Source organism: Procambarus clarkii, chromosome 19 (genome assembly GCF_040958095.1).
Source record: "Procambarus clarkii isolate CNS0578487 chromosome 19, FALCON_Pclarkii_2.0, whole genome shotgun sequence".
Lineage (NCBI taxonomy): Eukaryota > Metazoa > Arthropoda > Malacostraca > Decapoda > Cambaridae > Procambarus > Procambarus clarkii.
This window is the reverse complement of record NC_091168.1, coordinates 34,690,952-34,715,892: the sequence shown is the minus strand read 5'-3', so window position 1 is coordinate 34,715,892 and position 24,941 is coordinate 34,690,952. Positions and strand designations below refer to the sequence as shown.

Genomic DNA, 24,941 nt, shown 5'->3' with positions numbered 1-24,941 from the left:
TGTTGTTATAGATTCAGCTACTCGGAACAAGTTCCAAGAAGCACGGGCTATGGCGAGCCCGTACAAGACGGGAGATGTCTCCCGTGGGTTATAGTCATTTTTTTTTGTATTATTATTTTCTACCACAGACGTGGCCAGACATTTACAATGCTAATCAGCATATATACATTTTCTTCTGTCCTCCATGGACAGGGTTAGAGAAGTGTTAAACATATAGTTCAAGGGTTTATTGAACACTCAACCACAGAAGGTGATTCGGTGCTTTTAAAATGCTAAGCTAACCTACATACGTAAATACATAGATACACAGATTTACGTATGTCCTACATAAAGTTGACCAGACCACACACTAGAAATTGAAGGGTCGACGACGTTTCGGTCCGTCCTGGACCATTCTCAAGTCGATTGTCAATCGACTTGAGAATACTGTAAACACTGTAAATACACAATCGACTTGAGAATGGTCCAGGACGGACCGAAACGTCGTCGTCCCTTCAATTTCTAGTGTGTGGTTTGGTCAACATACTTCAGCCACGTTATTGTGACTCTTCTCCTACATAAGTGTTAGATGTGTCTTTTACATAGTGTCATTAATGTACATTCACAAAGGTGAAATGTAATTCTGATCAGCTTCCATATATACTTTATACCCATACATATACATACACACACACATATACATACATATATACATACATATATACACACACACATGCATTCACATACATTTGTCTCATTTACCCTGACAGGGTGAGGTAGCTGATAAAGAAACTAGTGTGCAATTAAGCACTTAATCACTGAAGGTGATGAAGGTGCTTTTACAAGCTCAGGTTATATAGTTACATCACATACATACATTGTATGATTGATATATTACATGGTCAATTTTGGATACAAGTCCAATATATCATCAAGTGTTCCAGTACTCATATAGTAACTACAGAGTTCAGCATACCTTAGCCCAGGAGGGCGAAAGTCAGTCAATATGGGACATTCTACAATATAATGTTCAAGAGAGTGCATGTTTTCTCTTTCACAAAGTTGACACATTGTGTACTCGACATTTGGGTTTTGAGAAAGCTGCCAGATACGTCTATATCCCAGGCATATTCTGGCCACTATAACATCACATTGCCGGGTTCTTGTTCTATTAGTCCCATATGTGAATGTCTCCTCACGATATCTATCATAACATTTAATGCTACAACTTTCAGGTCTTTGAGAATTTGTTAGGTCGGTGAGATTTTCATTAGATATTTGTTTAAGTATTCTCTTTGTCACTGCTAATGAAACACCCATATCAATTTCTACCACTGGTTTTCTGCAGGCTGTCTTAGCAAGCATATCAACAGTGTCATGCCTTGAGATGCCAACATGTGATGGTATCCATAGGAATTTAATCTCAAATCTATTTTCTTTGGCAGCTAAAACATTCATTCGAATATCACTGACTATTTTCTGGGTGTCACTACTATGTGCGTTCAATGCCAGGAGTGCACTCTGCGAGTCACAGTATATAAGTCCACTGCCTTTGTCTTTTAAAAATTCAGTGACAAGGTATATGCCTGCAAGCCGGTTTGAGTTGTACTTGCCCAGTCATTGACGCGCTTCATTGCTGTATATACGAGAGAAGATTGTTCAAATATGTTACATGCACATCCGGTACATCGTCCACCTTCTTCTACAGAGCCGTCGGTATAGCACTGATACACATCGTTACCCATACTCTGAGTACTTTCAGTGATGCTTTTCAGTGTTAACTGTTTTAATAATGTAGTGTGCACACTATCTTTCTTGGGCGCATTTACAAAATCAACTGATAGATCCCAGTTATCCCATGGAGTAATTGGCTGATTAATCATTAGTCGAGTTGGGTACATATTTAATATTTTGATGGAGTTGGCTACCTTGTAGAACCAATATACATAATCAGATTTCGTTCTTCTTCTATAGACCTCAGGTGAGTGTAGCATATTAGAAAGTTTAGCTTGAAACTTCATGTGTTGTCTAGATCTACTCAATGCCTTCACGCCGAAAACTGTGCTAATAGACAAAATTCTCTCACTTATGGTAGGTAATTTTAACTCTGCTCTCATGTTAACTATTCTCGTGGACTTTGGAGCCCCAAGGATGAGACGCATAGCTTCATTTTGCAAGGTTTCAAGAGATTTCAGCTCTTTGTCAGTATACAGTGTGAGATGTAGAGCATTGTAGTCAATCACAGAGCGTATAAATGATACATAAAACATTCTAGCAAGTCTCACGTTAAGTCCATGATTGACACCAACAAGGACCCGCAAGGGCTTTAATCTCTCCCAGAGTCTCCTCTTGAGAGAAGAAAGGTACCCAGGGTCGTTAATGGGGACACCAAGGTATCTGTAAGACTCGCAGTTCTCAAGTGCTCGCCCATCTATATGATAATTGGCTGGTGAAATACCACATGGAATGAGGGCACGAGTTTTCTGTACAGATATAAGGAGGCCACATTCCTCAGCTCTAGTAGCAAAAGCGTCGAGCAGAACTTGCATTCTAGGCTCGGTGGCAGCCTGTAAACATATATCATCAGCATAACAAATGACAGTGTCTTCATTATTAGTTGGAAGATCTTTAATAAGTTTATGCATCAGAACGTTGAACAACAAGGGGCTGAGGACCCCTCCTTGTGGAGTTCCCAGTTCAAAGTGTTTGCTCTCTGTGCTTTTAACACTATTAAACAAAACATATGCTGTTCGATTAGACAAATAGCCCTTTATCCATTTCAGTAATTTTCCTTGTATTCCCAGCTCGGCAAGCTGTTCCAGTATGATTTCTCTGTTTGCTGTATCAAAAGCTGCTGCTAGGTCGATGAAGACTGTTTGGGGGGAAGCTTCAATATGTGCGAAGTACTCAGCAAAACAGTGTTGTGTACTGAGCATAAATCCATACAGTTGGGGTGACAGGTGCCCCCTGTATACGATACATGAGTCTGTTAAGAACAATACGTTCAAGCACTTTACAAACACACGATGTTAGAGATATGGGTCTATAATTATCTGAGTGTGGTTTGGGGATGGGAACAATGACACTCTTTGTCCAAGCATCAGGTAATACTCCTTCACGTAAACTCATTCTGTACAACACTAATAGTGGATTACCTGGTACGTGTGAGACTAATCTCAGTAGACTGTAAGTAATGCCGTCTTCTCCAGGAGCAGTTGATTTTCCCATCTTTAGTGCATGATTTAATTCCCATTCAGTTACATCATTAAGGTCCGACACGTCGATAGCTGTACAGGCAAGATTAATGGTTCGTTGTCTGTTGGGGCGTGTGTCATCAAGTTTGTGCTGTATGTTAATTGGGAGTGAGTCGTAGCTCGATGTTAGTGCCCATTGATCAAGGAGAATGTTTGCTTGTTCTAGTGGGCTGTGGTGCAGCGGTTTGGTTGGGCTGCTTCTAGAGATTTTTCGTATCTTTTCCCAAACTTCAACAAGTGTTGTTTGCTCATTTATACTTTGTAGGAACTCTTCCCAATGTTTATTACGTATAACGTTGCTCATGTCTCTCACCTCTCTATTTGCAACTAGAAATGCATGCAAGTCACCTTGTGCTTTGGTTCGTTTGTACGTATCTCCAAGTTGCTTTACTCGTTCATGTTCTTTAACAAATACGGGGTCAAGGACCCACTTGGGTGGTGGTAGGTGTTGCCCACTTCTGCTAGGCTTACGACCTGTTCTCCAACACACCCATGTGTCATAGTAGGTAGTAATCGTATCAACGAGATCTCTGGAGAAGGCTTGTACAGTCGTTGTTGTGTAATCTTGATACCATTTTGAAATACAATTAATAAAGTGGTCATGCAAGCCATATGGAATATTCATTTTCCGTCTCTGATGTCTATTAGGTACATCACACTGTACCTCATAGGAAGCAGAAACTGCATAGTGATCACTAACCAGGTGATTTACCAACGAACATTCCATATTATCTTGCACAAGGTTTCTACCCATTACATAATCAAGTCTGCCTCCCAATAAATGAGTTTGGGTATCCGTAGTATACACGGTTAATCTGTTGTCATAAACATATTTTATAAATTTGCATCCATTATCGTTGTTAGTAATGTCTCCCAGCATAATATGTCTAGCATTAAAATCTCCCATGTATATTGTCCCATGATTGTCTAGATCTGGGAACAATGTTACATTGAGTTTCTGGCTTCTGGCATATACGTTGAGGAATGAAAAGTGGCTTGCTGTAGTTTGTACATGAAAGTGATGGTACTGTGTGTGTACATTGTGTGACGTGCTCACAAGAATGTGCGGTAAATCACTTCTGACGTATGTTAATAGGCCTGTGGCGTTACTGTTATTATAGGATGCATACCCTCTGATCTTTGGTGGGGTTTTGTTTATCATGTTGGACGTGTAGGGCTCCTGTAAAGCAATTATATCTATGTCGTTACTGGTAGTCATTATAGTCATTGTGTTGCGTGTTTCAGGCGAGTCAGCGCGGGAGAGTGAGGTGTGGTCGGGCATGGTGGAGGTGAGGCAGCTGGCAGCGGCGTCACAGTACACGGTGTGGCTCAGAGTCTCCTTCCGCTCAGGGCTCTCCCAGTGGTCCAGTCCTCAGCACTTTATAACCGATCACAGACGGGGTGAGTACCTGACTCATCACAGAGGGGGTGAGTACCTGACTCATCACAGAGGGGGTGAGTAATTGGTTCATCACAGATGGGGTGAGTAATTGGTTCATCACAGATGGGTGTGAGTAATTGGTTCATCACAGATGGGGTGAGTAATGGGTTCATCACAGATGGGGTGAGTAATTGGTTCATCACAGATGGGTGTGAGTAATTGGTTCATCACAGATGGGGTGAGTAATTGGTTCATCACAGATGGGTGTGAGTAATTGGTTCATCACAGATGGGTGTGAGTAATTGGTTCATCACAGATGGGGTGAGTAATTGGTTCATCACAGATGGGGTGAGTAATTGCTTCATCACAGATGGGGTGAGTAATTGCTTCATCACAGATGGGGGGTGAGTAATTGACTCATCACAGATGGGGGTGAGTAATTGACTCATCACAGATGGGGGTGAGTAATTGGCTCATCACAGATGGGGGTGAGTAATTGCTTCATCACAGATGGGGGTGAGTAATTGCTTCATTACAGATGGGGGTGAGTAATTGGCTCATCACAGATGGGGTGAGTAATTGCTTCATCACTGATGGGGGTGAGTAATTGCTTCATCACAGATGGGGGTGAGTAATTGGTTCATCACAGATGGGGGTGAGTAATTGCTTCATCACAGATGGGGGTGAGTAATTGGTTCATCACAGATGGGGGTGAGTAATTGCTTCATCACTGATGGGGGTGAGTAATTGCTTCATCACTGATGGGGGTGAGTAATTGCTTCATCACAGATGGGGGTGAGTAATTGCTTCATCACTGATGGGGGTGAGTAATTGCTTCATCACAGATGGGGGTGAGTAATTGATTCATCACAGATGGGGTGAGTAATTGCTTCATCACAGATGGGGGTGAGTAATTGCTTCATCACAGATGGGGGTGAGTAATTGCTTCATCACAGATGGGGTGAGTAATTGCTTCATCACTGATGGGGGTGAGTAATTGCTTCATCGCTGATGGGGGTGAGTAATTGCTTCATCACAGATGGGGGTGAGTAATTGCTTCATCACAGATGGGGTGAGTAATTGCTTCATCACTGATGGGGGTGAGTAATTGCTTCATCACAGATTGGGTGAGTAATTGCTTCATCACAGATGGGGTGAGTAATTGCTTCATCACTGATGGGGGTGAGTAATTGCTTCATCACAGATGGGGGTGAGTAATTCGCTCATCACAGATGGGGGTGAGTAATTGCTTCATCACAGATGGGGGTGAGTAATTGGTTCATCACAGATGGGGTGAGTAATTGCTTCATCACAGATGGGGGTGAGTAATTGGTTCATCACAGATGGGGTGAGTAATTGCTTCATCACAGATGGGGGTGAGTAATTGCTTCATCACAGATGGGGGTGAGTAATTGCTTCATCACAGATGGGGGTGAGTAATTGGTTCATCACAGATGGGGGTGAGTAATTGCTTCATCACTGATGGGGGTGAGTAATTGCTTCATCACTGATGGGGGTGAGTAATTGCTTCATCACAGATGGGGGTGAGTAATTGCTTCATCACTGATGGGGGTGAGTAATTGCTTCATCACAGATGGGGGTGAGTAATTGGTTCATCACAGATGGGGGTGAGTAATTGCTTCATCACTGATGGGGGTGAGTAATTGCTTCATCACAGATGGGGTGAGTAATTGCTTCATCACTGATGGGGGTGAGTAATTGCTTCATCACAGATGGGGGTGAGTAATTGCTTCATCACAGATTGGGTGAGTAATTGCTTCATCACTGATGGGGGTGAGTAATTGCTTCATCACAGATGGGGGTGAGTAATTGCTTCATCACAGATTGGGTGAGTAATTGCTTCATCACAGATGGGGGTGAGTAATTGCTTCATCACTGATGGGGGTGAGTAATTGCTTCATCACAGATGGGGGTGAGTAATTGGCTCATCACAGATGGGGTGAGTAATTGCTTCATCACTGATGGGGGTGAGTAATTGCTTCATCACAGATGGGGGTGAGTAATTGCTTCATCACAGATGGGGGTGAGTAATTGCTTCATCACAGATGGGGGTGAGTAATTGCTTCATCACAGATGGGGGTGAGTAATTGCTTCATCACTGATGGGGGTGAGTAATTGCTTCATCACTGATGGGGTGAGTAATTGCTTCATCACTGATGGGGGTGAGTAATTGCTTCATCACTGATGGGGGTGAGTAATTGCTTCATCACTGATGGGGGTGAGTAATTGCTTCATCACTGATGGGGGTGAGTAATTGCTTCATCACAGATGGGGGTGAGTACCTGACTCACCACCGTACGGTAAGGTTAGTTATACACTTAATAATGAATACAACTAAAATCAAACAAGTGTTTACACTTGTCTTGTAGACCAAATGGCACTTGAATTATTTGTATAGATTAGACCAGGAGTGTATGAGCCCTGTTTCATTCATTCATTCATTCATTCATTCATTCCTTGGGCTGTCACCCCTGTTAACGAAGCACTGTTGGCTACTTATTCATTTTCTTCAAGATGGACCCTTGACAACATGAGGCAGAAGAAAGTGCTAAGCCAGTATGACTATATAGCGCTTGGAAGGGGTATTATAAGGACAGAAACGGTACCCAATCATTTGGACCGTCGGGGATCGAACCCAGACCATGCAAGAATACTAATTCGTCGCTCTACTGACTAGTCCAAAGAGACAAATCCACGCTTCACTTACCCATTGATGAGTTAGAGAAATCTTCACCTCTCTACGTCAGTAGATTTGATGGTAGTATGACTCACAGGCTGATTAATCAGAATAGGACTCAATCTGTCACTGATATTTGGAGAGTTCGTTGTGAAACTGATACGTTTAATGGAGACTGCAGTTAGCCTATTGGCCCATATGTTGTTTGTTGTTTTAGATTCAGCTTCTCGGAACAAAAAGTTGCAAGTAGCACGGGCTATGGTGAGCCCGTAGTGGACTTACCTGGCACAGGAGCGGGGCTGGAACTTTGGCCCATACGAGGCAGCTTCTGTTTATATACACCCAAACTCATTCATATATAGGTGTAAACTACACTTGAAACAATCCCAATTCTATTGTGTTTCCCCGGTAATTTGTTCCATAAACCAACGAATGTTTCCAAGCCAGTATTTACCCAGGCCTTTTCTAAATCTAAATTAATTCAGTTTGTATTCATTATTAGTTTGTTGTAAGCTCTTAAACCGTTTCTTTTACCCTTTCATTCGCTCCGTCTAATTACCCAAAGCTGCCCAAGGCCTCCTCGCATTACGTAGGTAATGAAGTAATATGACATATTTACTCACTATAATGTTGATGCTGAAGGTAGAACATGAAGAAAATATATTTTTACTCTGAAATAATATTGTTTAATAACAAAAGTTGGTCCATAAGTACCCAAAGCCACAACATTGTCGCTCGGATCGTCGACTTCCTATGGCGTCACCTCCCACTTAGTCTCGTGTCATTTCGTTATAAAATGTTATTATTTCCGAGTAAAAATACGTTTATATTGTGTTCTACATTCAGCACCAGCATTATAGCGAGTAAATATGTCATATTCATGACTTATGTAATTCTATGAGGCTCACCACCTTCTCTTGGTACTTCTAGTGAAATAGAAATTTTGTTGGATCGGCTGTTATAATCTCTCTTGATAAGGGACGGTCATTACTACTTTGTGATTATTCTCTGTCAGCATTCAAGAGCATTGATGTCCATTATAGAATACCAGAATTTAGAGAGATAATCTTTGTAGCCTTTCTGGTTGATTACTTCCAAAAATATTCCACTTTGTTTTACTTGACAGCAAACGACTGGGACACACACACACACACACACACACACACACACTCTCTCTCTCTCTCTCTCTCTCTCTCTCTCTCTCTCTCTCTCTCTCTCTCTCTCTCTCTCTCTCTCTCTCTCTCTCTCTCTCTCTCTCTCTCTCTCTCTCTCTCTCTCTTCTAAGACGTCTCTGCGTCTTAGTGTCTCCCTCCAACAAGTCTACAGCTTCTTGGATGGAGCATTAACTCGTGTTCTCCCGCCCGTTCATCAGGCCACAGTGGAGTACAAACTTGGGGTTACAGTTCGACCCTTCCATGCAGCTGCCCCAAGCCAGCCTCCCCCATTAATTATGCGTCGTCACAACAGAGCCTGATGCTGAAGTGCTCTGCCACTACAAGCAAACATCTACTCATACATTCACTCATCTACCCAATATACTCACCTACTCATCTTAACATTCACTCATCTACCCAATATACTCACCTACTCATCTTAACATTCACTCATCTACCCAATATACTCACCTACTCATCTTAAACACCCATTTCTAAACACAAAACTCCACTGCATAATGTGTATGGGAGGCTAATATAAGGAGGTGTGGCCGGTGACGAGGTGTGGCCAGTAGCACAGTGTGGCCAGTAACACAGTGTGGCCGGTGACGAGGTGTGGTGTTGGTGTTTACAGGTGTGGCTGCCTGGGTCATCGGGGTCATCACTATAGGCGCCATACTCTCGGCGGTTGTCCTGGTCTTCTTCTGCAGCTACAGCAGGAGGTGGGTGTGGCTGGGTGTGGCTGGGTGTGGCTGGGGAGGGTGTGGCTGGGTGTGGCTGGGGAGGGTGTGTGGCTGGGGAGGGTGTGTGGCTGGGGAGGGTGTGTGGCTGGGGAGGGTGTGTGGCTGGGGAGGGTGTGTGGCTGGGGAGGGTGTGGCTGGGGAGGGTGTGGCTGGGGAGGGTGTGTGGCTGGGGAGGGTGTGGCTGGGGAGGGTGTGACTGGGGAGGGTGTGTGGCTGGGGAGGGTGTGTGGCTGGGGAGGGTGTGGCTGGGTGTGGCTGGGGAGGGTGTGGCTGGGGAGGGTGTGGCTGGGGAGGGTGTGACTGGGGAGGGTGTGGCTGGGTGTGGCTGGGTATGGCTGGGTGTGGCTGGGGAGGGTGTGGCTGGGTGTGGCTGGGGAGGGTGTGACTGGGTGTGGCTGGGTGTGGCTGGGGAGGGTGTGGCTGGGGAGGGTGTAGCTGGGTGTGGCTGGGTGTGGCTGGGGAGGGTGTGACTGGGGAGGGTGTGGCTGGGGAGGGTGTAGCTGGGTGTGGCTGTGTAACACTGTAAAAGTGTTTGGGTTAGTTTATTTAAAATATATATAGAGTACACGAGTCACAGACAAGGATCTGAGAGGCGCCAGTTGTCTGCCTGAGATCTCACACCTCTAACCGTTAATGACCCCAAGTGACCTGAGGTCAGATCATGATAATTTCACCTTGCTTCCGCTAAGCGTATAATTGGAGCCGGGTAGCCTTCAAACATGCCGACGTTTAAGGAGTGGCTTGGTAGTGCCGGAGGCTATCTACTTGTGGGCGGAGTTAGCTACTAGGTTCCCCAATATAAACTCGGAGAGCTATCCAGCAAAAAGCATTAACAGACAGAACGGCAGTCAGGATTGCAGAAGAGACGGCCTAGCAGGAAGGCTGTCGGCCGGCAGGGCGGGAGTCTCTGTCAACTACAGACCCCCCCCCCCCCCCCCTCTATCCAGCTATAGGCAGAGACACTTGGTGAGTGAACAGTAAGGTGACTTGTCGTGTTTACATATGTTGTGTGATGATCAGGGGCAGTCAAGTTGTAGGGTTCTCGAATTCTTGGATGATGACTCTCTTTAACATTTGAATTGGATTGCTTATATTATGATACTTCATGTGAAATATAATTATGAATTTATTATTTAAATTGTGTTTAACTTTGTGCCCTAGAGCTTTGAGTTGAGGATTTGAGAAAGCCTCAGTGGTTACTGGGTTCATGATATAAATGAGTACATGTTTGGAGTTGATACATGGTACAGAGGGAACATACTAATAATGAACTCATGATAACATCTTTTGAGAATTTTGTGATACAGGCAAGTTCCATTCCTTGTCTTGTATGTAATGATCATGAATGGATGGTGGCAGCATTTCGTCTTCTACTATCTACTCTTCTACGTCTACTATCTACTCTTCTACTTCTACCTATCTACACCTCTCCCTCCGCCCTTCTCTAAACTCTCACTTTCAACTAATGACCCTCCTCCCACCTCTCTACCTCTCACCCCAAACCCTCACTAATTACTTCACTATTCATTTCTTTCCTTTCGTTTTCTCTTATACGTTTGTGGCAAATTTTTCTGTATTCTAGAGTTCTCTCTAGAGTTTCGGGTAACTGATCAAGTTACGGCGCCTTGTAGTCTTAGCACCTAGGTAGTCAAATACCTAGGTTACAAGGTGTTGAGCGAGAGAGGCTGCCTTAGGAACTCTGGAGGGTGCTCTAGAATAGTTAGCTAACTGGAGACGGGATAACGGACTAGAGAGAGCTGTTTCCCCCGGCTTCGTTAGTTAACTGGGGGGTGGAATAATGGACAAGATAGAGTTATTTCCCCCACCCCCCGTTACAGCTGGGTGTGGCTGGGTGTGGCTGGGTGTGGCTGGGGAGGGTGTGTGGCTGGGGAGGGTGTGTGGCTGGGGAGGGTGTGTGGCTGGGGAGGGTGTGGCTGGGGAGGGTGTGACTGGGGAGGGTGTGGCTGGGGAGGGTGTGTGGCTGGGGAGGGTGTGTGGCTGGGGAGGGTGTGTCTGGGTGTGGCTGGGGAGGGTGTGGCTGGGGAGGGTGTGTGGCTGGGGAGGGTGTGTGGCTGGGGAGGGTGTGTGACTGGGGAGGGTGTGTGGCTGGGGAGGGTGTGGCTGGGGAGGGTGTGTGACTGGGGAGGGTGTGTGACTGGGGAGGGTGTGTGGCTGGGGAGGGTGTGTGGCTGGGGAGGGTGTGTGGCTGGGGAGGGTGTGTGGCTGGGGAGGGTGTGTGGCTGGGGAGGGTGTGTGGCTGGGGAGGGTGTGTGGCTGGGGAGGGTGTGGCTGGGGAGGGTGTGTGACTGGGGAGGGGGTGTGGCTGGGGAGGGGGTGTGGCTGGGGAGGGTGTGGCTGGGTGTGGCTGGGGAGGGTGTGTGGCTGGGGAGGGTGTGTGGCTGGGGAGGGTGTGGCTGGGGAGGGTGTGTGGCTGGGGAGGGTGTGTGACTGGGGAGGGTGTGTGGCTGGGGAGGGTGTGTGGCTGGGGAGGGTGTGTGGCTGGGGAGGGTGTGTGGCTGGGGAGGGTGTGTGGCTGGGGAGGGTGTGTGACTGGGGAGGGTGTGTGGCTGGGGAGGGTGTGTGGCTGGGGAGGGTGTGTGGCTGGGGAGGGTGTGTGGCTGGGGAGGGTGTGTCTGGGTGTGGCTGGGGAGGGTGTGGCTGGGGAGGGTGTGTGGCTGGGGAGGGTGTGTGACTGGGGAGGGGGTGTGGCTGGGGAGGGTGTGGCTGGGTGTGGCTGGGGAGGGTGTGTGGCTGGGGAGGGTGTGGCTGGGGAGGGTGTGTGGCTGGGGAGGGTGTGTGACTGGGGAGGGTGTGTGGCTGGGGAGGGTGTGGCTGGGGAGGGTGTGTGGCTGGGGAGGGTGTGGCTGGGGAGGGTGTGTGGCTGGGGAGGGTGTGTGGCTGGGGAGGGTGTGTGGCTGGGTGTGGCTGGGGAGGGTGTGGCTGGGGAGGGTGTGGCTGGGGAGGGTGTGTGGCTGGGAAGGGTGTGTGGCTGGGGAGGGTGTGGCTGGGGAGGGTGTGTGGCTGGGGAGGGTGTGGCTGGGGAGGGTGTGTGGCTGGGGAGGGTGTGGCTGGGGAGGGTGTGTGGCTGGGAAGGGTGTGTGGCTGGGGAGGGTGTCGCTGGGGAGGGTGTGTGGCTGGGGAGGGTGTGGCTGGGGAGGGTGTGTGGCTGGGGAGGGTGTGGCTGGGTGTGGCTGGGAAGGGTGTGGCTGGGGAGGGTGTGTGGCTGGGGAGGGTGTGTGGCTGGGGAGGGTGTGGCTGGGGAGGGTGTGTGGCTGGGGAGGGTGTGGCTGGGGAGGGTGTGTGGCTGGGGAGGGTGTGGCTGGGTGTGGCTGGGGAGGGTGTGGCTGGGGAGGGTGTGGCTGGGGAGGGTGTGTGGCTGGGGAGGGTGTGGCTGGGTGTGGCTGGGGAGGGTGTGGCTGGGGAGGGTGTGGCTGGGGAGGGTGTGTGGCTGGGGAGGGTGTGGCTGGGGAGGGTGTGGCTGGGGAGGGTGTGTGGCTGGGGAGGGTGTGGCTGGGGAGGGTGTGTGGCTGGGGAGGGTGTGGCTGGGTGTGGCTGGGGAGGGTGTGGCTGGGGAGGGTGTGGCTGGGGAGGGTGTGTGGCTGGGGAGGGTGTGGCTGGGGAGGGTGTGGCTGGGGAGGGTGTGTGGCTGGGGAGGGTGTGGCTGGGGAGGGTGTGTGGCTGGGGAGGGTGTGGCTGGGTGTGGCTGGGTGTGGCTGGGGAGGGTGTGGCTGGGGAGGGTGTGGCTGGGGAGGGTGTGTGGCTGGGGAGGGTGTGTGGCTGGGGAGGGTGTGGCTGGGGAGGGTGTGTGGCTGGGGAGGGTGTGTGGCTGGGGAGGGTGTGTGGCTGGGGAGGGTGTGTGGCTGGGGAGGGTGTGTGGCTGGGGAGGGTGTGTGGCTGGGGAGGGTGTGTGGCTGGGGAGGGTGTGGCTGGGTGTGGCTGGGGAGGGTGTGGCTGGGGAGGGTGTGTGGCTGGGGAGGGTGTGTGGCTGGGGAGGGTGTGGCTGGGTGTGGCTGGGGAGGGTGTGGCTGGGGAGGGTGTGGCTGGGGAGGGTGTAGCTGGGGGCTGTAGATATATATATAAAGGGATAGTGTAGATAAAGATATTGTTTTCTAAAGTAATATAGTTATAAAATTTCCCGAAGGTCCATATATAATCTCAAATGTGAAATACTGATTTCATAATAGTTAGCCTTAAAATGGCAATTCATTTTCTGCTTTGAATGATTATGTCCGTCATAAAAAATGGCGGCCACCTTGAAAAAAATGGCGGCCATCTTGGAAAAAATGGCGGCTATGGCCGACAGGGCTGTGCGGGGGTCATCCGTGATACTAATTACCCACAATTGCTTGCAGGAAACTACAGCTCCTGGCGATAGAACTGAAGAGAGAACCCAACCTGCCCATAGGCCTGGTGAACGAGGTGAGGCTCTCTCTCTCTCTCTCTGTCACTCCCTTCACTTTCCTTCTAGAGACACAAGCCTCTGTTTTGGGTCTCTCTCATGATCACTGATCCAGTGACCTGTGACTGTGTGTGTGCTGTGCCAAGCGTGCAGTGGACACGGTTAAATTACCCTTTAAATTTAAAATTTCAAATTTTGCCCCGAGGGGTGAGTTTATTGGGCAGCGTCACTCATCCTGTGAGTGGACACCGCCATAGCAGCATGTCCAACACTCCCCAAAAGGAAGAAAACCCGCTGGATTGTTCATCCTGTCACTTGTACCCAGACACAGCTGGGACTTGCTTAACTGTCTCAAGTGAACAGCTCCTCAAACAAGAAGATTAACATCTATCAACCCTTAAAAGCTTACGTTATCTTGCGGGCGCAAAATGGGGATATCATTTAAGAACAGTATCAATATTTGACAAATAGTGTTTTCCTAACTCAAACAATGTGGGGTTTATTATTCTACACATATTTCTAATGTCTCTCAGGTGTTCACATTCACGTAGATAGTGGTCAAGGCGGTGTCCGTCACTCTCACCACAGATTCTGCAGCTTCGCTGATCAACTGTTGTTTCCATTCCATATCTCCATGGATATTTGTATCCAAGACGGATCTCGTTATTACTGACTCTCTCCCTCGTCCTCCTCCTCTTCGCCCATAATGACTGGGATTGCCAGCTGCAACCATGTTGTACCATCGTACAGATTCACTGGTTTGTGCTTCTATCCTCCTTACCTCAGCTACCTTGTCACGGTGATGTTGCCTGACAATACCTCTAATTTGTAGAAGAGTCTTGGGTATAAAGTATTCAATATGGTCTCTTTCAGCAGCCAGCACATCTGTTCGTTCATTCCCACATATTCCAACATGGGAGGGGATCCACAGAAACTTGATGACTCTTCCCTGATTGGTAAGTACTCTCACAGCTCTCTTAATTTCAGCGACTATTGCAAGATTTTCTGCCCGATTTTTACTTAGGCTTTGCAGTGCTGCTTTTGAATCAGTGCAGATCACTGCACTATTAGTGTTCCGTTCAAGAAACCTTAACGCCAGAATAATGGCAGTTAGTTCTGCTTGCGTTGAAGAGGCATAGTTCTCAATACGCGCTTTTTCTTCATTTCTGCGTTGGAAAGTATTATCCTTGATTACCGTGTATGCTGCTCCAGCCCTGCCATTGACAGGATTAGATGACCCGTCAGTGTAGATTTGATCTAGTTCATCTCCGGCTTCTTTATAAATTTCCTCGAGATACTTGTGCCTTATTTCTTGTGGTATCATGTTGGATTTTTTCATTGCCATTTCATTGATGATGATCTTGCATGGGTCATCCTCCCAGGGAGGTAACCTCTCTACAGGCAGGAGCTCACGGGCTTGCTCAAGCAGGTGAAGTTCTTCAAGGTAGCAGACTGATCTGTGATGCCATTTTTTGCTTCTCCTGTTTCCCCCTGAAAGTAGCACAGAACTCAGTTTTTTCTTAGCAATATCATTGTAATGGGGATCTCTGGCTATCCTAATTGCAAGCTTAGCATTCAGCTCCTTAATTTTGCTTTTAACACTGGGGAGGGACAAATCCTCTCGTAGATTAGACGTTTTGGCAGTTCTTGGAACTCCAAGAATGATTGTCATGGCTTCATTCTGAATGCTTTCGATCCTTTTCATATCACTTTGGGAGTAGGTGCATAAAACTGGTGCTGCATAGTCTATGACGGAGCGCACATAGGCTCTGTACATCATTTTTAGCACGGCAATAGAGGCTCCATGTCCATTCCAGGTCATGGCTTTCAGTGCCCTGAGTCGACTTTTGCATGTTCCGATGAGTTGGTTGAGCTCCTCTTTCTTCCCCTTGTTAGAGCCGACAGTGACGCCAAGGTACCGATAGTGGTCAACCCATTCAAGTGTTACACCATTAATTTGTAGTTCTTCATTTTCTCCCCTCTTGTGAAGAGAGTATGCTTTTGTCTTGTTTGTGGAGAGAGTGAAACCGAGCTCAATACATTTCCTTCCGAGGAGGTTAATGGACTGTTTAATTTTTCCCAAGGTGGGAGCTTGTATTAGGACATCATCTGCATATCCCACTTGTTGTGTTCCTTCCGGAAAATTAATATTTGCAATGGCGTTCATAAGTACATTGAATAGTGTAGGGCTTAAGACTCCGCCTTGGGGGGTCCCGAGTTCCATATTCATTGTTCTGGAGACTGTTCCATTGAAGCAGACCTTGACTGTTCTCCCTGTGAGGTAGTCTTCAACCCATTTCATGAGTCTCCCCTTGACACCCATGCATGCAAGCTCGTCCAGGATCGCAATCCCCTGTGCTTTGTCGAAAGCTCCTTTGATGTCAACAAATACAGAGTACTTAGCTGTGTCATTAGCCAGGTAATTAACTATACAATTTGCTGTGCTCCGTCCTGTAACATATCCATTGACCCCCTCCCCTAACCTGCCTATTTTGTGCAACAGTCGGTTTAGGATGATCCTTTCAAGCATCTTGCAAGTGCATGACACGAGACTGATAGGTCTGTAATTACCAGGGTCATTAGGCTTCAGTATGGGGACAATTATTGCGTGTTTCCAGTGTGTGGGCAACACTCCACTTAGGAATGACTTGTTAAACAGGTGGAGTAGTGGATTCCCAGACACTTCACACAGTGCATTGAGTATGTCGTAGGTGACGCCATCTTCACCAGGTGCTGTACTTTTACCCTTTTTCATAGCGCCCTTTACTTCCTGGGCTGTGATTGGTTCCCCTTATTCGTCATCACTAGACAGTGCTCTTATTATCCTAATTCTTCTGTCATCAAGTCGCAGGAGCTGTTCCCTGCTTACTTCTGCAGGGAGGGAGGAGGAGGATGCTGCATCACTCCACTTATGAATTAGTTCCTCAGCCTTACCCTGGGGGTCTTTGTGAGCCGCAGGCCGGGCTCTGCCCCCCTTAGCTATCTCTATCTTGGCCCACACTTGTCTTGCAGATGTTTCTCTTCCAATAGAGTTGGTGAAGTCAAGCCATTGTCTTTCCTGCTCTCTAACCTTCTCTTCCCTGGCTACTTTGTAATGACCCTGCGTGTAATACCTCGCCTTGTATCTATCTCGACCGCGCACCCTGCTACTACCACTGAGCTAACCGTGCAATCTCCGCTCTTTCTATGGTAATAACAGATGCTATACCGATCATGTAAGATGTTAACACTCGGGCCGTCATACGAAGACGTAAACCAGTACACAGAGGAAGGAGAGAGAGAGAGAGGAAGAGGGAGGCAGAGCGAGAGGAGAGAGAGAGAGAGAGGAAGAGGGAGGCAGAGCGAGAGGAGAGAGAGAGGAGAGAGCGAGAACGAGAGCAAGGGAGGGAGAACGAGAGCGAGAACGAGAGCAAGGGAGGGAGAACGAGAGCGAGAACGAGAGCAAGGGAGGGAGAACGAGAGCGAGAACGAGAGCAAGGGAGGGAGAACGAGAGCGAGTGAGGGCGAGGGAGAGTGAGACACTAGTGAGGGAGAGTGAGACAGAAAGATAGAGGTAATCGTAGTCACAACCTATCGTATGAGTTACCGAGTGACGCTGCCACCACCCTGAGTTACCGGACAGGGGACCGGAGTGAGAGTCGTAGGTCTTGCAGATGGAATAACCTACCAGGACAGGTGTAGGGGACAATTGAACGGTACAAGGATCCTGGCCTGACACTCGAATAATCCTGACCACTTGGGAACTATAGTGTACACAAGAATAAGGCGGGACACACCAATACTAACACCTCAACACGGAAGACGAACGGGGGAGGAGTACTGAATAATTAAGAGCACTAGGTCACTAGGGCAAAAGGGACGGTAGGCCCAATATCACTAGGCAAGGAACCATTAATACACATTTAATAACACTTAAAATCTGACTTTATTAAAAATAATTAAATAAGACACTCCCTAACTATATTCCCTACTAGAGGCCAAGGGTACTGAATGAGGTGCTTTAGTACAAGAGAGCCGTACTTACTCGTATGTTGTTCCACAGTTTTCCTGGAGATGATGTTCCTTCCCAGAGTCCACACACACCTCCCTACTGGGCTGTGCCCACTCAACTGCCTCCCCTGATCTGCTGCTCCTCAGCTGAACATGAGGGTTTTGCATTTGTTGTTTAGGGGTTAATCCCTGAAGATTACCATGACGGCATCAATTCTGACCTCTTTGTGATTCGATGACCGTTGACCTGACTCTATGGCTAACTTGTACAGAGGTGTAACTTTTTACATTGTCTGCCGCCGCCTGTCTGGCGCCTGTGGGTTGTTCATCCTCCACGTGGCCTGTTCATGCTGTTATGATGTTCATGTACTATGTACTGCTCTCTTGTTACAACTTGACACACAGTTTTGAACAGTTCTTGGTTGCTTTCGGTGGGATGTCTCCGGTACTCTCTACTCATGTCTCGCACATTTGCATTAAGCATCTTTATGTAATCGTTCTCATACCAATTTATTTTCTTCCTCTGAGGGTTACTTCGCCCAGTCATACAGCACGGAACTCTGAGACAGTGCTCACTCTGGTTATTAAGGTCATCAACAAATGTATCAATGTCTTCTGGGATTTGGTATTCCGTGAACCAGTCACTCATCCTGTTTATGAAATGCGGCCTCATATCCGGTCCGAGTGATAACCTTTTTCTTTAATTCGTTTCTACCCTCTTAACAAGCACAAATAAGCTTCTCCCACTTCTCGCTTAACCGAACCCTTTAGTCCACAAACCGACATTCGGAAATAACAGCTTAATCGGACCCTATTTTTCAGTTTTATTGTTAGAAAATTCAAATTCAAATTCAAAATGTTTTTCATAAATGTTTGTCATTTTGAATGATTAAGTTGGTTAAGAAGAAAATTACACAATTTATCTATTTCCTTTTCTAATATGTATCATTGGTTACATGTAAGCCACTTGGACGAGAGGGTATAGCCGTGGACTCGCTTCTTGCAGGTCGGCGTTCTATACCCGATAGTCCAAGTGGTTAGGTACCATTCCTTTCCTATGTCCTATCCCAACTTTGTTATATCCCAGCATCTTGTTCTCATATCCCAGCCCCTTGTCCTCATATCCCAGCTCCTTGTCCTCATATCCCAGCCCCTTGTCCTCACATCCCAGCTCCTTGTCCTCATATCCCAGCCCCTTGTCTTCATACCTCAGCTCCTTGTCCTCATACCCCAGCCCATTGTCCTCATACCCCCAGCTCCTTGTCCTCATATTCCAGCCCCTTGTCCTCATACCCCAGCTCCTTGTCCTCATACCCCAGCTCTTTGTCATCATACCCCAGCTCCTTGTCCTCATACCCCAGCTCCTTGTCCTCATACCCCCAGCTCCTTGTCCTCATACCCCCAGCTCCTTGTCCTCATACCCCCAGCTCCTTGTCCTCATACCCCCAGCTGTGGGATATCTGGGGCTTGACTCATATATTCAATTATTTGCTTATTGTATTTAATAAATCGAAGGACCACCCACTTTTGAGAAAAGAGGGAAAACGAATAGAAGTGATCATTAGAATAACACTAGAGAACCAGTGTCTATGGATAATAATTAAAAGAATAATCACTTGAAATAATGAATGGACTGTATTATTAATTAATTTAAGTCTCAAAGACCTACATTGGCGGGGTATTTCTAGAAGTTCATATATATATCTAGGAACCAGTGTGGTTCGTCACTAGTTCATTGTTGAGTAAATGATGTAATAAAACTACTATAGATTCAAAGATATGATAACTCAAATTGTGAATATTAAAGATTATGAATTACTGAGCAACAGTCAGAGCAAAACACATTAATTACCAATTATCATTTCTGGTAATAATCTATTCAATGTAAAGATCCTACGGGAATTATATAGAAATCAATAATAATATTAAATAAATATGTACGAAAAATGTCTTAGCTTTAAGACGATTTCTGTAACGCCATTTCGTCATTCGTGGTCACAGGATCCCCACAAAGAAAGAACCCGAGGTGAATATCACGAATGATGAGAAACAACTTGACGACTCCTCGTATACACGCTGAAATCAGAGAAATTTAAGTAACATTTGATTAGGCTACGATTTATTTTCAATATTCATGAAAACGGAGAAAATTGTCGTAAGTTTACTAACGTTGTGTATTAGGTATCCTTGCTGTATGACGACAGACTACTCACAAATATATAATCTAGGATGATGCATCAAACGAGAACCATATACTTAACATGAGCGTATTAAATACTGAGGTCTGCCGAAACCGCGTCAGCTAGTCCCAGACGTCCACTGCTGTGTACGTGTAATTACGGGTCTTGGCTTCAATTGTTGATGCGTTATTAACTGGCTGGGCACTATAGAACACGTGGATAAGTAATTATTAACTGTTGACCGGGTATCAACGTAATTCTTGTCGATAAACTCCCCAGTCACTACCTCGTGTCTCGCCACTCTTCACGCCAGGGATGCCTTCTCTCCCACAATGGCGTCGCCGCCTCCCTCAACCCGTCTCTCGCATTCACCACAGAAATTATTAATCACGAATAATTCTTTTTCGCGCAATTATGGATGTAATACGTTAATGAGAACTGGGTTGCAATTATAGGGACTTAAATATTATCATATTCTCGTTTTATGGTGTTAAACGAGAGATGGAGAAGATTTTATTTTCTCCATAGCATTCGCACGTAACAGATAAAACTACTACTTGATAACAATTTTAGTTAATAACTCTCGGTTTTAGATTATCGGGACTCATATTATCCGTAGGTAATTATTACACGGAATACTAATAATTTTAGAGAACCACATTCAATTCTCTAACACATTGGTAATAAACGTGTCTAACTGGACATTATCTGACGCAATGTTGCTACTCGATTTCATGAGAATTCTAGCATTAATACGCAGATGAAATGTTTAATTTATGTTGACACTACCGTTAGTAAAATTAGGAACTACTGTAGTTAGTATATAATAATGATGATGTATTATAATACAATAGTAGTTTATTAGTGTTAGAAATTTCCAACACCAGCTCCTTGTCCTCATACCCCAGCTCCTTGTCCTCATACCCCAGCTCCTTGTCCTCATACCCCAGCTCCTTGTCCTCATACCCCAGCTCCTTGTCCTCATACCCCAGCTCCTTGTCCTCATACCCCAGCTCCTTGTCCTCATACCCCAGCTCCTTGTCCTCATACCCCAGCTCCTTGTCCTCATACCCCAGCTCCTTGTCCTCATACCCCCAGCTCCTTGTCCTCATACCCCCAGCTCCTTGTCCTCATACCCCAGCTCCTTGTCCTCATACCCCAGCTCCTTGTCCTCATACCCCAGCTCCTTGTCCTCATACCCCCAGCTCCTTGTCCTCATACCCCCAGCTCCTTGTCCTCATATCCCAGCTCCTTGTCCTCATACCCCCAGCTCCTTGTCCTCATACCCCAGCTCCTTGTCCTCATACCCCCAGCTCCTTGTCCTCATACCCCCAGCTCCTTGTCCTCATACCCCAGCTCCTTGTCCTCATACCCCAGCTCCTTGTCCTCATACCCCCAGCTCCTTGTCCTCATACCCCCAGCTCCTTGTCCTCATACCCCAGCTCCTTGTCCTCATACCCCCAGCTCCTTGTCCTCATACCCCAGCTCCTTGTCCTCATACCCCCAGCTCCTTGTCCTCATACCCCAGCTCCTCGTCCTCATATCCCCAGCTCCTTGTCCTCATACCCCCAGCTCCTTGTCCTCATAACCCCAGCTCCTTGTCCTCATACCCCCAGCTCCTTGTCCTCATACCCCCAGCTCCTTGTCCTCATAACCCCAGCTCCTTGTCCTCATAACCCCAGCTCCTTGTCCTCATACCCCCAGCTCCTTGTCCTCATACCCCAGCTCCTTGTCCTCATACCCCCAGCTCCTTGTCCTCATACCCCCAGCTCCTTGTCCTCATACCCCCAGCTCCTTGTCCTCATACCCCCAGCTCCTTGTCCTCATACCCCCAGCTCCTTGTCCTCATACCCCAGCTCCTTGTCCTCATACCCCCAGCTCCTTGTCCTCATACCCCCAGCTCCTTGTCCTCATAACCCCAGCTCCTTGTCCTCATACCCCCAGCTCCTTGTCCTCATACCCCCAGCTCCTTGTCCTCATAACCCCAGCTCCTTGTCCTCATAACCCCAGCTCCTTGTCCTCATACCCCCAGCTCCTTGTCCTCATACCCCAGCTCCTTGTCCTCATACCCCAGCTCCTTGTCCTCATACCCCCAGTTCCTTGTCCTCATACCCCCAGCTCCTTGTCCTCATACCCCAGCTCCTCGTCCTCATACCCCCAGCTCCTTGTCCTCATAACCCCAGCTCCTTGTCCTCATACCCCAGCTCCTCGTCCTCATACCCCCAGCTCCTTGTCCTCATAACCCCAGCTTCTTGTCCTCATAACCCCAGCTCCTTGTCCTTATACCCCCCAGCTCCTGGCTTGGCATTTTCACCTCATAGTTACCTTACCTTTCCTAAGAGTTAAATTTCAGCAATTGGGTGTAAGAAAATGTCCATATTTTGGCAGGCCCCGAAGCGGTCAGACCGCCGGCCTAGTGCCCCGGTTCGACTCCCGCGGAGTGTTGGTTCTTCAGCGTCCGGCCTTGTCCTCCAGGTCCCCAGCGGTGGTCCCCAGCAGGCAGTCGAAGTGGCCAGGTTTGTAGTTCTCTTTCTACCCGCTGGTGGGTTGTCTGTCTACCCGCTGGAGGGTTGTCTGTCTACCCGCTGGTGGGTTGTCTGTCTACCCGCTGGTGGGTTGTCTGTCTACCTGCTGGTGGGTTGTCTGTCTACCTGCTGGTGGGTTGTCTGTCTACCTGCTGGTGGGTTGTCTGTCTACCTGCTGGTGGGTTGTCTGTCTACCCGCTGGTGCTAATTAGTCTAAATACTTCGTGGTTCTTCACGATCACTTCATCATGTATCATGTAAGATCTAATACCTCGCTCTCCCCTACAGGTCGGGTTCCGTCTTGGACTCAGAGCGGCAAGAGGTTCCCGGTGGCCGCGGACTCTCTCTCGGGGGTGGTTCACTCCAGCCATCTGGCGGGAAAGAGCAACATCTGTCCGACCAAGCCACCAGGACGCCTGCTGGCTCGTCGACCAGTCCAAGAAAGTCTGGTGAAACAGTCACTTCAGACTTGACGGTTGGCTACCTTTCCCCAGTGATGGCGACTCCGGAGGCCTCCACTGTAGTCCAGCACCCGGGTTACGTCCAGGTCTCCCAGGGTGACCAGCACCCGGGTTACGTCCAGGTTTCCCAGGGTGATTACCACTTCGAGCCACCTATGAACCAAAGTGATTCCGTTGGAAATCTGTCGAGTACGTTATTAATAACTGACGCGCCAACGTTTGGATACGTAACTGTTCAACAAGATAACAGAGCCTTTGTTCCCCAGGGAATCAAAGACACCGTGAATTTAGATGGAAGGGATCAAATGGATTCTAAAATGTCAGAACTACGTCGTTTTTGGACTGAGAATATGACCCCAGGCACAGGGTACGTCGTCGCCTCTTCTCCTCCCTTGGGAACACTCAACACCACTGGTCTTCAGAACGCAACAAGTGGCGTTGATGCACACGACGCAGGCGACCATAAACCATCGAAGGCCCTCGAGACATCCTCCGTCCTCCCGAAACAGAGTGACAACATTAGGGATCGATACGTGAGCCTTACCTTCCCCGAAGAGGACAATGATCATCTTAACTTACCCCCAGAAGCAAGCACCCCACTTATGCCTGTACACATTAATAACAAACATGATTCTGGAGCTAAAGTGACAGAGAAACATTCTGATTATTTGGAACTATTGTTAAATGACCAACATGATGCTGAAAGGAAAGTGACCGAGAAAATCTCTGATTATTTAGAATTGTGGCCAAATGGAAATTCCAAGGTACAAAAGAGGCGATATGTAGACAGCAGTGATACAATTACTCTCAAGGTAGGCCTACCACAAGGCTACGTTGGAATCCAAGATCCAAACTTTGGTATATCAAACCAGGGCTCTAGGGAGGTTTCAGTACATAGAGGAGAGGTGACTTTAGGAAATAAAATGGACAATATTAACACGGCCGAAACTTTGACAAATTCCATGCCCAAACCTTCAAACCTCAATAGTGCTGGCTACGTTGAACTGGGATCGTTTACCAGTTCATCTCAACTTGCAAATCCCAGTCAAGTGATGGCTATGACGGTCATGAACGAGAGCCACGAGCTGTTGGTGAACAAGGGCACCACTTCGACCTGTGGGTATATACCCCACCCGCTGGCCGAAGAAACACCAGAGTGGGATATTACCTCCGCTACTGGTCCGTCTCTCAATGCACCTGGCTTAAACGGCGCCATCAGGAAACCGTCCCTACACACGGCAGAATCCTCTGGCCTCGGTGATTTAGTGAAGAGTGAGAATTACCCTGATAAGACTGTGGAAACCACGGCGCTGGTGACTGGCGCTGGCCGGGAGGCTCGGGGTAGTTCGAGGTGTGTGAGCGAGGCTCCCGAAGACCTGCCTCTGGGCTACAGTAGAGTAGGAAGCCCCACCTAGCGTACCAGTCTCACTTGTGGCGGGTCTTGACTCAGGTGTTGGCACCTCCACAGGTGTTGGCTGGCCATCTGCACACAGGTGCTGGTTGGCCACCTTCACACAGGTGTTGGCTGGCCACCTCCACACAGGTGTTGGCTGGCCACCTCCACACAGGTGTTGGCTGGCCACCTCCACACAGGTGTTGGCTGGCCACCTCCACACAGGTGTTGGCTGGCCACCTCCACACAGGTGTTGGCTGGCCACCTCCACACAGGTGTTGGCTGGCCAACTCTACACAGGTGTTGGCTGGCCACCTCCACACAGGTGTTGGCTGGCCACCTCCACACAGGTGTTGGCTGGCCACCTCCACACAGGTGTTGGCTGGCCACCTCCACACAGGTGTTGGCTGGCCACCTCCACACAGGTGTTGGCTGGCCACCTCCACACAGGTGTTGGCTGGCCACCTCCACACAGGTGCTGGTTGGCCACCTCCACACAGGTGTTGGCTGGCCAACTCCACACAGGTGTTGGCTGGCCACCTCCACACAGGTGTTGGCTGGCCACCTCCACACAGGTGTTGGCTGGCCACCTCCACACAGGTGTTGGCTGGCCACCTCCACACAGGTGTTGGCTGGCCACCTCCACACAGGTGTTGGCTGGCCACCTCCACACAGGTGCTGGCTGCCCACTCCCACACAGGTGTTGGCTGACCACTTCCACACAGGTGCTGGCTGCCCACCCCCACACAGGTGCTGGATGCCCACCCTCACACAGGTGTTGGCT

The 24,941-nt window shown here is 48.2% G+C and overlaps 1 protein-coding gene across 2 annotated transcripts in view; it reads left to right on the top strand.

Moving 5' to 3' along the window:
* LOC123757466 (uncharacterized) overlaps nucleotides 1–24,444 on the top strand; it is a 68,523-nt gene extending 44,079 nt beyond the window's left edge. The window contains exons 15-20 of one of the 2 annotated variants that reach the window (XM_069327274.1): nucleotides 4,479–4,634; nucleotides 9,101–9,188; nucleotides 13,562–13,628; nucleotides 22,167–22,294; nucleotides 22,592–22,850; nucleotides 22,887–24,444. In XM_069327274.1, coding sequence (XP_069183375.1) covers nucleotides 4,479–4,634; nucleotides 9,101–9,188; nucleotides 13,562–13,628; nucleotides 22,167–22,294; nucleotides 22,592–22,850; nucleotides 22,887–24,179 — 1,991 coding nt within the window. In that variant the 3' untranslated portion in view covers nucleotides 24,180–24,444. Of the gene's footprint in view, nucleotides 1–4,478; nucleotides 4,635–9,100; nucleotides 9,189–13,561; nucleotides 13,629–22,166; nucleotides 22,295–22,591 lie in introns of both variants that reach the window. The other variant, XM_045741111.2, reaches the window with a different exon arrangement.
* Nucleotides 24,445–24,941: the final 497 nt, after the last annotated feature.